Consider the following 12,779-nt stretch of genomic DNA (forward strand, 5'->3'; position numbering starts at 1 on the left):
TAACCCGGTTTACTGGTTCGGCTGCTTCGACCTCGGTTTAAGATTTTACAGTTCAAATTAACCGGTTCATCTGATCGGAAGAATCTTACTTCTTCTTAGATAACGTAATACACACGCCGAATCCTGACTTAACACCGAGGGCCGGTCGAACAATTAAACCGGGCCGGATCGAACCCTAAACACAGTAAACCCTATATCTTGACACTCGACTCCAGATCTCCAAACGCCGCCGCCACCTCCGCGAGGAAAACCCTTATTCTTGGTCTATATAAACAATGGATTCATGAGAGACGAACGTTGTCCTCGGGTTTCCTGTGATCTTGTTTGGTTTCGCCAGCGTCTTTTGGTTTCTTCTCGCGGAAGCTCTGTATAAGATTTAGAGATTTTGCTTGTCTCTCCATCAAAGTGGAGGTTGCTGTGACGACTCTGGAAAATTCAAGCTCAACAGACCGGATCGCAGGTCTCGCTTTCTGGAGGGATTTGTATGTCGACTGCCCCACTGAACTGAACAAGCTCCCACAATCCTTTTTGTTTTCATTCGTGATTTCTCAAAAATCTATATTTTCATCTATTTGATGCGGCTTTTTGTGTTCTTACGTCTATGTAATTATTCCTCTTTGGTGCCCGAGGCAGAGGGTGTCTGATTTCTTGTGAGTAGTTTCCTTTTTCGTCAAAAAAGATTTTTCAAAATCTATATTTTAGCCGATTTTGGGTTATACATCACTATTTCTCGGAGATTTGATACGGCGGTAAAACTCGCAGCTCTTTACGGTTTCATGTTGTTGTTGTTGTTTGATAAACCGGATTGTAGATCTCCCTCTCATTGATTGAGGGATTTTGGTCGGCTTTGACGCGTTTCGTTACTTAGCTTTCTCTCATGAAGATAACAGAGCTCCCTCTTCTGAAATGCGACTTTGAGGACGCTCGCTGTTAGAGTCGAACCATTATTTAAAATCGCCATCACTGAGCCTTTCATGTTTTCTTTATTTTTTAAGATCTATTTAATCTGTTTGATAAATTATAATTATTTTGATGAGAAAAATGGTACGTCTTTTTACACTTTTTTTCTTTCAGCTAAATGTTCGAATCATTTGCAACCTAAAAGATAGTGATGAAGTAAAAAGATCTATATCCAACACTTGATCTGAGGATCAAAGATTCCACTGATGTAACAGTTCTTTTACTTCTGAATCTGAATCACTTGCTTTTGTCACTTTGATTCACTTTGATTTCATTGGAGAAGTTTGTTTTTTATCACAATTTTGATCTGTGTATGTATTTGAGCAATGCGTCAGATGATGAAAGTTTGAAGTGTAATCTTAGGACACCTTCCTACACTGCCCAAGATTTCCTTGGGTTGTGGATGAGAAAAACATGTTCAATCTGATGATGGTCATGGCCTTTCGAAACACTTTTAATTGATTATATATCTACGTTTTGCACTATACGCTTCTTGAATCAATATTGTTAATAATATATTCGGAAATGAGGCTGTTTGTATTCACGTGCATAAAGCAGATATTTATTCAGCATCTGTTTGATGTCCACATTTTTGTAGAGATATTATGATCCTTTGCAATTGTCATTTTTTAATCAAAAACCTCGTATAACAATTTCTGATGTGCCTTGCTCTAAAAATTTGCATGGTGGTCTTCTTTAGTCGTCTGTAGTAGGATGTTTAGAAAAGTTGTATGTGTCGGCTTATGATGATATGCTTATAAAAGTTGGAATTACCGACTGATAAACCTATTGTATGATGTCAATTGATCTGGCTATCTGAGGCTGATACTATTATCCAGCATTGTATTATGAAGTCTTTATCCTTCTTTGTACATGGAGTATTATTTTTTCTTTTGGTTTTCTCACAAAGAATAAAGAATTGCATACACAAAGCAATGTTTATGTTTTTGGTGGTTGTAGCTTGTCGCTGTGAAATATTTTGGCAGTCTAATATGTAGAAATTTTATTCATGTTATTTTAATTGAGGTTTTATTTGTCATGCTTTAAATTGTGAATTGGAGAAAGTTTTTAATTATTTAGTAGGTATCAATTCTGAAGAGTTTATGGATCCCGATGAAGATGAAATGGCCTCTTGATAGGAAGTGCCGTATGACACTTATAATGCAGTTGCCCTGTCCAGTCCTTGGCTTTTTCTCTTCTTGACCATGCCTCCCTCAAATCCTACTATAGGTTTGAGTTTCCGGGGTGTTGTTCAAAGGGGAATTTGAAGTTCAATGGACTTGGAGTTCAGCTGTGTGTGTGATTTTAAATCGGTCACTGAGGGCTCTTTTAACCTGTTGAAAGTTACTCCACTTTCATTGGTTTTGTATATCCTTTCTTTGGCATTTTGCATGTTGATAGGAATCTGTGGACAAGATCACTGTCCATCCATGGAGTTGATTTCTGTGATCACAGATAGTGAATGTTTTCTGTCATTTGTTATTTTAGAATGCTGTTTTCTACATGGTCTAGGCAATGCCATTTGTTTTATCTGTTATGCAACTCGTTATTGTTGTTATATTTGATAGTCTGCTATGCCATGCAACTCTTATTGTTCATGTTTTTGTCATATCCCATTATCTTATAAGCTACTGGTCTTGTAGCAAACCTAAAGCTTTACAGAGATAAAAGTAATTAGGAATTAGTGGATTACCATTTGCATGACGATGGCTTACCTGGTCATTGTTAGTTCAGAGATAAAAAAACAGTAAAGGTTTTTTATGAAGGCTTTACAGAGATAAACCTAAAGCTTTACAGAGATAAAACCTAAAGGTTTTTAAGGTTCAGAGATAAACCTAAAGCTTTACAGTGGTAAAAGCTTTACAGAGATAAAAAAACATTTTTATGAAGGCTTACCTGGTCATTGTTAGTTCTATCAAATGTTGGTTCAACTCTTATTGCATGTCTCTGTAACTGATATTTTAGTTTACTGTCATTTGACTATAAGGGTTGAAATGTTCAATTTTTATTGACATTAATACCCTTTAGAACTTTGTCAAATGATCACTCTGTTTAAACTCCAATAATTTCTTATCAGATCATAAGAACTCTTAATTCTTTCTATTATTGGTTTGAGTTCATCGATACTTCTGGGATGAAGAAACTGTATCCTGCAAGTGACGACAAGATAGACAGGGACATCTAACTCTTTACAGAGAATGATGACTTGGTCTATGGGAATCTCTCTGATGCATGAGACAGTTTTCTCCCCTGTCTATTCTGGATTTTGTGACTGTTTTTCTTCTACAGCATGATGCTTTTTTGGTGCATCTATTCGATAGGCAATTGTAATTGTATCATATAAGTTCTGCCTGTGATGCACAAAAAGTGCACGTATTATCAGAGGTGATTTTGACCTTTTTTCTCCTTTTGACCATGCCTCCCTCAAATCCTACCATAGGTTTGAGTTTCCGTGGGCGTGTTCAAAGGTGAATTTGAAGTTCAATGGACTTGGAGTTCGGCTGTGTGTGATTTTAAATGGGTCACTGAGGGCTCTTTTAACCTGACGAAACTTAATCTGCTTTCATTGGTTTTGAATATCCTTTCTTTTCTAAGGTGTTTTTGTTTAACTTTGTGGTCTGAAGCCATGTCAACAGTAGCATATGCATTGACTGGTGGTGCTATGATCGGACCCAAATTAAGTCCTGATTTGGCATGTCGCATGTTGATAGGTATCTGTGGACAATCACTGTCCACCCATGAAGCTGATTTTTGTGATCACAGATAGTGAAAGTTTTCCGTCATTTGTTATTTTAGAATGCTGTTTTTTTTATAGTCAGGAAATGCCATTTGTTTTATCTGTTATGCAACTTGTTATTGTTGTTATATTTGATAGCCTGCTATGCCATGCAACTCTTATTGTTCGTGTTTTTGTCATATCCCATTGTCTTATAAGCTACTGGTCTTGTAGCAAACCTAAAGTTTTAAAGAGCTAAAAGTTATTAGGAATTAGTGGATCACCATTTGTAGAAATTATCCTGCATGTTTACATTTGATTTGCTGATATTCAGGAATTGGGCTTACCAGGTCATTGTTAGTTCTATCAAATGTTGGTTCAACTCTTATTGTGTGTAAACTCTTTAGAACTTTGTCATTATGATCACTCTGTGTAATGTTAAATTTTTATTGACATTAAAAACCCTTTAGAACTTTGTCAAATGATCACTCTGTGTAAACTCCAATAATTTCTTATCAGATCATAAGAACTCTTAATTCTTTCTATTATTGGTTTTTGAGTTCATTGATATGTCTGGGATGAAGAAACCGTATCCTGCAAGTGATGACAAGATAGACAGGGACTCGGCACTCTTTACAGAGAATGATGACTTGGTCTATGGGAATCTATCTGATGCACAAGATTGTTTTCTCCCCTTAGTCTATTATATATATTTTGACTATTTTTCTTCTACAGCATGATGTTTTTTGGGTGCATCTATTCGATATGCAATTGTAATTGTATCATATAAGTTCTGCCCGTGATGCACAAAAAATGCACGTATTATCAGAGATGTTGTGATGATATATTAGTTGTCACTACCGCTGAGGCAGTCATATTGCATCTCTAGTTCATTACTTCCTTTTTTGTTGGTTTGTTTGTTTGCATTGATCATTTGAATGATAACTTGGTTCATGCATTGTCTTAACTATGCAAAAATTGTTTTTGTAAAACACTGTGACAATGAAGTATTATTTTTGTAAAACACCCTGTCATCTTTCAAGATTCCACTACCTTATATATGCGATGTTCATTTTAATGTTCTGTGAAACTTTTGATTTTAGGATCTAATCGACTTTTTAAACCCTTATTTTTGTTATCTAATACAAGCACCTGATTGGTTCATGCAAGACTTGTATCTTGCATTTTCCTGTGAATGATTAGTGCCTATGATGGTTTTAAATATACTACGAGTGACTACAATGATAAGGACTTTATCTGAGGCACAATCATCTGGTTTCACTTATTTTTATAGGTTATTTGAATTTTAAATGTTTGTCTTTGTAATATGAGTAAATTAGTTGGTGTTGTATCTGCAAACGAACTTTTGATCATGAGGCAGGGTTCCTCAAGTTTTTAGTTTCAATGCCTAATTCTTCTGCCATTATTCTAGACCAAATTTGTGTCTTGCAGTCATGCAATGGTTTTGCAATCCTTGTTTTATCATTTAAGTGTATTTTATTATTTTTCCTTTTCTATATTTTTTGTGGAAGGATTTCATAGGGCCGCTTACCTTAGTAGGATGGTTTCTTGAATGTGTGAAATGTTCATATTTGTTATTATGACATGAATTTTTAATGCTGATTATAAAATTTAGCTCAGATCTTGGTTGAGTGCCAAATGCCAAACACAATGTCATCCAGATTTGGGATCAAGCACTTGGACTTATTTCAAAGCTGGTGTATTCAGAAGTCTTTCTGGTAAGATGCAAATTTCATTCCAGTGTATCGATGAGTATTAGATATGAATCTTTGAACTCTCAACTTCAATTTTATATTCTTAATGGCCATTATTTAAAATGCTATCTTGGGAAATGTATTTCTTCGCCAACTATTTGTTTGACTGAAGGCAGAGATTCTGGAGTTATGTTGGCGCTGCTTTTAGCAAAAGATTGTCATAAATATCTTAACTCATGATAGTAATTTATTTTGCTTTACATTTTTATGTTGACATCTATTTGTTTAATGTATTTGACAGCTAAACGATCTTTGAATAAAAAACTTGTGAATAAATTTAAAATTTCTCAAATAATAATTTTATTAATAATATTTAGCTGTCTATAACAATATGAATGGGTCACACTTATCCAAGATGACAAATGTTTATATGTTTTGTGTTTATCATCATATGAACGCTTAAGACAAATTTTCTGATATATGAATTTTTCTATAAATTTTGGGTTTTCTGATGTTAACTTGCAAATAACAACCAAAATTTATCTAATGCACATTGAAATATCTCCATTTATATCGTCCGTGGTTTGACAATTGATGTGTTGAGTTGAGATTTAATGTGGTGTTTATTTTTATTAGTTGGAATTGATATTGGGATGGTCATATGCAAGGTATCATCATCAGCTGCTAACTTGTGATCCAGCGTTGGCATGAGTCAATTGACAAAGTCAACCCAAAAGTTGATTGAAGCTGATATCTAAGGAAAAGGATGTCGGTATAATAGCATTATAGGTATATGTACTCTATGGGGAGTATGAGGTGAGATCTTTGTACATTGTATCTATCCTTTGTACATTGTATCTTTGTACAAAGGATAGATACAATGTATCTTTGTACATTGTACTCTATGGTGAGTATATGTCCCAAGTGGAATATTTTAGATTTTGTGTGCTAAAAATTGATAACTAATTAATTAAGGTGTAAGATGGAGCGATAACAACATCGATAGTGAGTAAAATAAAATCTTTTGAATTTGTGGTTTCGATCCACCTAAACCCTAATTGCCCTCTTGGTAGATCTAGGCAAATGCTTCACATCTACGATAAGAGTGTAGAATATATAGGTGCACATGAACATCTCATCAATGTAACCATTGACTTGTATTGTGAGAATGTCACATTAGTTCTATAAATTTGAAGTTTGAACAAAATTTTTTTAATTCAATGGAAAATTAGTATTTATATTGTCAAACAACGATGATTTATGAAAATTTTAAGAATCAATATATTTTCAAATGATTTTGATTTTTGTCTCAAAACTTATGATTGTGTAAATTCAAATTGACCAATAAAATAAATTGACCAATCATTCAAATCAATATTTTAGTATTCATAATTTTAATATGAAATATGAATATATATATATATAATAAAACTAATTTTAGTTTATTTAATATTTTAAAATTTAATAAAAATTATAATCATAAATAATATTTTATAATATAATTAATAAATTATTTCATTAATATTGTTATGGCCCTTTATGGTGGATACTCTTATAGCGCTTTTGATTCCTACTTCTGAATTGATATATGACTAAATACAAAAATAAGTTTGTAATCAGAATCGAATAATAGTAAGTACTATATACCTCAGATTGATTAAAATAAATTAAATTTAACCATAAAATATATAAATAAAAGTAAGAAAAATGATTAAAAGGAATTCAGAGATTCAAATGCCTTCCAGATTTTTTATAAAATATTATTTTATAAAATTAAATGATAAAATTAAATGATAAATATCATTAGGAGAAAAAGTGTCAGGAAGATCAAATGATAAAATTAGCAGGATTGAGATGATTTTGAACCAAATTAACGAAATCAATAATTTTCAGCAGTACGACACCCAATCGAATCAATTTAATTGTCAAGCCTATATTTACAAGAAATATCGGTCAAATTATTTTCAGCTATTATTTATTACAGAGAGAGAGAGAGATGGCATGAATGAACAGACCAAACCGCAAACTGAGGAAGAGAAAAGTAAACCAAAGAAGCTGAACCAGGTCTCTTCTCACATGCCCATGAAAGCTCGGCTCAGAGACTGCCAATGCTCCTTCGCCTGGAGAACGCGTTCTACTCTTTCGGTCCGAAGTCGCTTCTCCCAGTAATCAGGGCAGCTGTTCGGCGAGACACAGTGAGGAAAGATTGTGCAGCACGAAAGCAATTTGAGAACACATATCATCAAAAGTAGCGAATACCTGTGGCTTAACAGGATGTTCAACTCATCCAGGTGCACTGCACCTGCATGTACTCCTTCCTGAAATGGCACATAACAACTGCGTCAAGCCATTCGATCTTTGAAGCATAATAAGCAGAAGAAAGCTGGGAAGGAGACTGTACGCGTCGACAAAGAGGGCATTTCGCTTTGGGGCTTGCTGCCTTTAAACCATCGACTATCGTTACCGATGCAGCAGAACAACAACACATGTAGCAGAACAGATGGCCACAGGTGAGAGCAACGGGGTCGAAGACGGTGTCCTGTAGGAAATGACTGACTGCATCAGTTCAAGAATATATTTGTGAATGCTGCAAACGAACAATGTCTTTGAAGAAAGAGTAGCAACAGACTCACCAAGCAGATGGAACAAGTCAAATCGATTTCAACCTTCATAGAATCAAAGAGGCCGCAGGAAAGTGCCGGTTTGCCATCATCGTCGAATGTGAGCGAGCAGTCACCGAATAGCCGGACGATGGCTTTGCTCTTGGTTTTTCCCTGCCTCATATTAACGTAGAAGGCCATCAGCTCACAGAGCCATGGAGATTGAAGGATCTCGATGTGCATACTGAGTGCCTTAGACCTGAATGCCTGCCCTCGATTCGAGTAGTGGATCTGTGTAACCACAAAACGATACTATGATTTGAAATGCGCTCACGTCTTCAAGCAAGAAGATCATGTTGATGAGAGATGAGAAGTATGGCCTTTGCATACCTTGTCATATTTCTTGAGTATCTTCCTCATGGCAATGGAGTTTATGAGAGCATATGAGACGAGGTCCTTGCCTTGTTGTATCATCGCTCCATGGTCCTGTGAGGACTTACCTCTGAACCACATAATGTACTTGTGAAAGCCTGATGCCAAATGCAATTCGAGTAACTTCTGAGCTCGTTGGTTGAAGCAACCGACGACAGCTGACATCTCCTCGAGAAGGGAAGGAAAGAAGGTGCCATCACAAACTACATGGAAACATTCAAATAAAGAAAAGATCACAAGTGGGAACGTAATGAATGACGAAGGATCCAAGCCAAGAGATTCAGAACACCATGAACAGAGATGATTTGATGGCAGCACCACTCGACTAAAGATTGCTTCTCTTCCGATCGATCTCAAAAGTACTTTTTGTTCTTTTTCGAGGTTTAATTTCACGATCGAATGGAAGGGATGGATTAAACAGACCAGCACAATCAAGAATCCCAACAGAATCCATCTAATTCGAAAAAATACCTGCACAATTTCCATTGTGTTTGCTCCCATCTCCTTCTCCTCCATCTTGATGCAGATGCCGGGACTGGAATTCTCTCCTGCACCTCTTGAGAGTCTTCTTCAGCTTCTTCAACCCGACGGCGGGCAGCTCCTTCTCCCGCCTCCCCTGAATGTACTCCTCGTACCTCTTGCAGAACTTCATCTTTCCTCGTACCTCTTGCAGAAAGCACCCTTATCGGAAACCAAGAAAGATCCCAACTTGGGCCTGATCAAGAAGAGAAATAATACAGTTATACAACTCTGGAATATACCCAAGTCAGCCGTGGTGGATCGAGATCCGCTCACATTCGCAACAAAAGTGGTGGCAGATCTATGTGCAAACCCGAGATACATATCCTGTTTCACTTCCTCCTCCTCCTCCTCCTCTTCTCCACCTTGGATTTTGCGGGTCAATCGATTGTGATGACAAGATAAAAAAGAGAACCGTTTGCCAGTTTGCGTTCTCATCTCACGTGACGGGGAGTTGGAAAGTTGCCCGAGTTATGCGGGCTCGGCGCAATCGGCGACACGTTATCTCTACTCGGTTCGGCAACACGCTGAAGCACTCCTCAAATTTCTCCGTGGGATGTGATAGTGTTCTACGTATATCTCATAGCGAAGATCGACGGTAAAATATTTATCATCCTACAATAAATAAATAAATAAATAATGTGAAAATGATGGTAGTATTATTCCACTGCATCCAATGTTTATTTTTGTTAAAGTAACAAGTTGAAGTGTTATTATTAATCTATAGCAATGTTCGTTGTACCGTATCGGTATATCGGGCGGTGCATCAGGGCATACCGAACGGTACACCCTGATGTATCGAATAATTTTTTATTTTTTTTTCATACTATAATAGTGCTACAGTATAGTACTGTAGTACTGTAGTGGTATCGAGCAGTCTGTGTACCGATAATCTGTCAGATCGGTACATTCTATCTGGTACAAACGATACGCTTTGGTATGATAAACCTTGATCTATAGTACCTATCGTCTTCGGTATGACTGACCTTGATCTATAGTATGCACGACTACTGGCTCTCTCAAAGATGATAAGTTACTTCTCGTAGGCATTTCCAAGATAACAAAGCTTCGTTTCATGGGATGATGGAGTGTTATCGCCTCTAATTATACTTATGCTTTGATATATTTTTTGTCTTAATACAGATTATTTGTTATCAACCCGAGAACCAATTTGAGTGGCTGAACGTGTGATTTCCCAACTTTGACGTGGCTCCATCGCTAATGAAAACTGCGAAGAGGTTGACGAAGCGTGGAAGAGATGAAGTTTGGAAAACTTGACCGTGTGCGATGGAAGTGGAAACGTCTTGGATTTGACCTCTCCTGGCATCGATGGAAGGTAACAGCGTGGGTGGGGTTTGGTGGCAGCGACATCGTTTGCACCTAATGCGTGTTTCATCTCGCCCTTCTTTTCTTAGGTAGAAATAGAAGGTTGCTCAAGACGTCCCGAGTGGAAGCGGAGATGGTATTCGATTGGGCAAGTGCCATTTATGGCTGACCTCGATTGGATTCCAGATTTAATTTCGTATAAGGTGTGAAGAAAGACTTGGAACGATGAATTATTATTACTAACTATAGTTTAAATCAATTATTAGGATTCGATAAGTTGATGGATAAATTATTCCATCAAAATCGACGTAGCATTAAACATGATAAATGATTCAAGAACCAAAGGATAGTCTTTTGATAAGCAACAGATAATGATGTCAAATTTCAACTATTTGGAACACCTTTCATTGATTTCTTTTTAATGGTTGTGTTTTATTATTAACATTATGGAATATATATTAAGCTTTAAATATTAATAATATAATTTGGTATGTGTAAGTAGATAAGGTTAAATAGATGCAGAATCTCATTTGACTTTGGAGACAAAAAAATCTACATGATTTGTATAACTAAAGCGAGGAAACTAAATAAATAAATATACATATGGATTTTTCTATATAATATTTATATTTGGGGTATTTTCCAAAATACCCTTCAATTTTTTTTTTGCCAAAATTTTCTTCTCATTTTTTTTTGCTAGTTTTCAACTATTACGGTATTTTCATTTCGTTCGTTTACAATATTTTATTGATGTACTAAAAACACCGAAACGTTCTTAAAAAATACAGTAAATGACATCATATTTTATCTTTTAGTTATTATTGCTCATAGATCATTACAATCACATATTTTTTTTGGCTTTAATTAGGTTGATTGAGGTTAAGAATCTATTTATAACATTTATAGTATTTTCAAATAAATTTTATATTATTTTTGTTACGGTGGCCAAAACACTATAATACGCTAAAATATGACAATAAATTTTTTTAGGGATAGTTTAGGTATTCTTTAAATTAGAGTACTGTTTTAAAAAAAATGGGGGGGGTGTCGATTGGGAAATAACCAAAATACGTGTATTTTGTAAGGAAATTACCCATATATATGCGTGTATATATACAAAAATAATAATTTTTTTTTGGATTTTGAGTTTTTCTTGCTCATTTATAGTGTTTTATTTATAGGTTTATATAATTTTTTTATGGAGGTGTCAAAATTATTATAATCCTATTAAAAACATTATAACCAACATGAAAGTCAAGTGTTTACATGTTCTGATTCCTAAACCACTAAGAACGTTTAGTTAAAATTCAACCAAAGTTGAAAGGTAAATTTGTATTAGATTTTGGATCGTTCCTCAGATATAATATTTTTTTGTATATGCTTATAGTAATATTATAACTAGTAGAAATGTCAAGTTTCTTTTTTTTGTATATTCTTGTTAATAAATTAATAAGAGTACCTATTTTAGTTCAAATAAGGTTAATAGTTTAGTTCATGTTGGATTTTGAATATTTCTTTCTCAGTTAGAGTTTTTTTTTTTTTTTTACCAACATAGTATTTTTAAGTGTATGTCAAAAACACTGTAACCCTAAGAAGGATGATAATTAGTTTGAAACCTTGTAAACTTTTTTGAGACAGAAATCAATGTGATATAGTGTTAGCTTTTTAATTGTGTTTAAGTCAGATATCCTTTTGCTTAGATTATTCAAGTGTTAGCTTGTACAAAGTGCATTATAATATAATGTCTCAAAAACACTATAATCCCACAGTTTGAAGCATCATACACTTATTTGAAACCGATGTGTTATTGGTCAATGTGATAGATATAGTGTTAGCTTTCTAATTATGTTTTAGTCAGATATCTTTTGTTAAGATTGATTGCAATGTTTAACTTGTAGCAAGTTCATTATGATATAATCAATTATTACAGTCTACCTGTAGTTTATTGTTTGCTAATCAATCATATTTTGATCATATATCCAAATTTATATTACATTAAAGTGTTTAAAGTGTTTCTGCACTCATTGCATTGTATTATACGTTGGGATTGTATGTGTTGTATCAAGTATGTTTTGATTAGAAATATTTGTCAATTGTTTTCTGTACTCGATCTAACTATAACTCAAGTAGATTGTAATATTTTTGACATTGAGTTAATTTTTTTTTAATCGATACAAGAAAAATATTGTAACTCAATGGAAAAATCAAAACTATGTGCCAATAAATTGATAGGTATATAATTCAACTGAATAATCTGCTCGACTATAATATTTTTTAACTGAGTTATAGTGTTTTATCAATATAATAAAAACCATTGTAACTTAATTGAAAAACACTAATATTAGTTTATTTTATGCTAATTTTGAATTTTTTTAATAATGAATCAAAATTGTTGAATTATATGTTTTAAAAATAACAGGTAGATATTTTAATTAAAAAATAATAATTATTTCATCAATATTATAAAATCGTTATAACTCAATGGAAAAAACACTATAATTGATCTACATG

At 34.3% G+C, this 12,779-nt stretch overlaps 1 protein-coding gene and 9 non-coding genes across 10 annotated transcripts; 9 read left to right on the top strand and 1 right to left on the bottom strand.

The window, feature by feature from the left end:
- The first annotated feature begins 410 nt into the window (after window positions 1-410).
- Window positions 411-514, top strand: LOC135613296 (small nucleolar RNA Z107/R87). The gene has a single exon (XR_010487278.1). It is a non-coding gene; the product is annotated as a small nucleolar RNA Z107/R87 (small nucleolar RNA).
- Window positions 515-1,102: 588 nt separating this feature from the next.
- On the top strand, window positions 1,103-1,196 carry LOC135613308 (small nucleolar RNA snoR31). The gene has a single exon (XR_010487289.1). It is a non-coding gene; the product is annotated as a small nucleolar RNA snoR31 (small nucleolar RNA).
- A 501-nt stretch (window positions 1,197-1,697) lies between these two features.
- LOC135613299 (small nucleolar RNA snoR77Y) lies at window positions 1,698-1,788 on the top strand. Its single transcript, XR_010487281.1, has one exon. It is a non-coding gene; the product is annotated as a small nucleolar RNA snoR77Y (small nucleolar RNA).
- A 279-nt stretch (window positions 1,789-2,067) lies between these two features.
- LOC135613288 (small nucleolar RNA Z112) lies at window positions 2,068-2,286 on the top strand. Its single transcript, XR_010487271.1, has one exon. It is a non-coding gene; the product is annotated as a small nucleolar RNA Z112 (small nucleolar RNA).
- An 823-nt stretch (window positions 2,287-3,109) lies between these two features.
- Window positions 3,110-3,195, top strand: LOC135613290 (small nucleolar RNA R44/J54/Z268 family). The gene has a single exon (XR_010487273.1). It is a non-coding gene; the product is annotated as a small nucleolar RNA R44/J54/Z268 family (small nucleolar RNA).
- A 380-nt stretch (window positions 3,196-3,575) lies between these two features.
- Window positions 3,576-3,725, top strand: LOC135613309 (small nucleolar RNA snoR2/U65). The gene has a single exon (XR_010487290.1). It is a non-coding gene; the product is annotated as a small nucleolar RNA snoR2/U65 (small nucleolar RNA).
- A 544-nt stretch (window positions 3,726-4,269) lies between these two features.
- Window positions 4,270-4,355, top strand: LOC135613292 (small nucleolar RNA R44/J54/Z268 family). The gene has a single exon (XR_010487274.1). It is a non-coding gene; the product is annotated as a small nucleolar RNA R44/J54/Z268 family (small nucleolar RNA).
- Window positions 4,356-4,470: 115 nt separating this feature from the next.
- LOC135613269 (small nucleolar RNA snoR122) lies at window positions 4,471-4,547 on the top strand. Its single transcript, XR_010487256.1, has one exon. It is a non-coding gene; the product is annotated as a small nucleolar RNA snoR122 (small nucleolar RNA).
- Window positions 4,548-4,875: 328 nt separating this feature from the next.
- On the top strand, window positions 4,876-4,945 carry LOC135613289 (small nucleolar RNA Z267). Its single transcript, XR_010487272.1, has one exon. It is a non-coding gene; the product is annotated as a small nucleolar RNA Z267 (small nucleolar RNA).
- Window positions 4,946-7,301: 2,356 nt separating this feature from the next.
- Window positions 7,302-9,333, bottom strand: LOC135612850 (probable E3 ubiquitin-protein ligase BAH1-like 1). The gene is made up of 7 exons (XM_065109595.1): window positions 9,185-9,333; window positions 8,895-9,089; window positions 8,382-8,626; window positions 8,025-8,282; window positions 7,793-7,930; window positions 7,651-7,709; window positions 7,302-7,569 (listed from the first exon to the last, which is right to left on the bottom strand). Exons 1-7 carry the CDS (start codon window positions 9,264-9,266, stop codon window positions 7,464-7,466), a joined length of 1,083 nt encoding a protein of 360 aa, XP_064965667.1. The 5' UTR covers window positions 9,267-9,333; the 3' UTR covers window positions 7,302-7,463.
- Window positions 9,334-12,779: the final 3,446 nt, after the last annotated feature.

This window comes from Musa acuminata, chromosome BXJ2-5 (genome assembly GCF_036884655.1).
Source record: "Musa acuminata AAA Group cultivar baxijiao chromosome BXJ2-5, Cavendish_Baxijiao_AAA, whole genome shotgun sequence".
Classification (NCBI taxonomy): domain Eukaryota; kingdom Viridiplantae; phylum Streptophyta; class Magnoliopsida; order Zingiberales; family Musaceae; genus Musa; species Musa acuminata.

What these genes read in the sequence shown, in the direction of transcription:
- LOC135612850 (XM_065109595.1), bottom strand. Translation starts at nt 9,266, where the DNA reads ATGTATCTCGGGTTTGCACATAGATCTGCCACCACTTTTGTTGCGAAT. An exon ending in ACACAATGGAAATTGTGCAG is followed by an intron (nt 8,627 to 8,894) that starts GTATTTTTTCGA and finishes GTTTCCATGTAG; the next exon opens with TTTGTGATGGCACCTTCTTT. An exon ending in AACATCCTGTTAAGCCACAG is followed by an intron (nt 7,570 to 7,650) that starts GTATTCGCTACT and finishes CTCGCCGAACAG; the next exon opens with CTGCCCTGATTACTGGGAGA.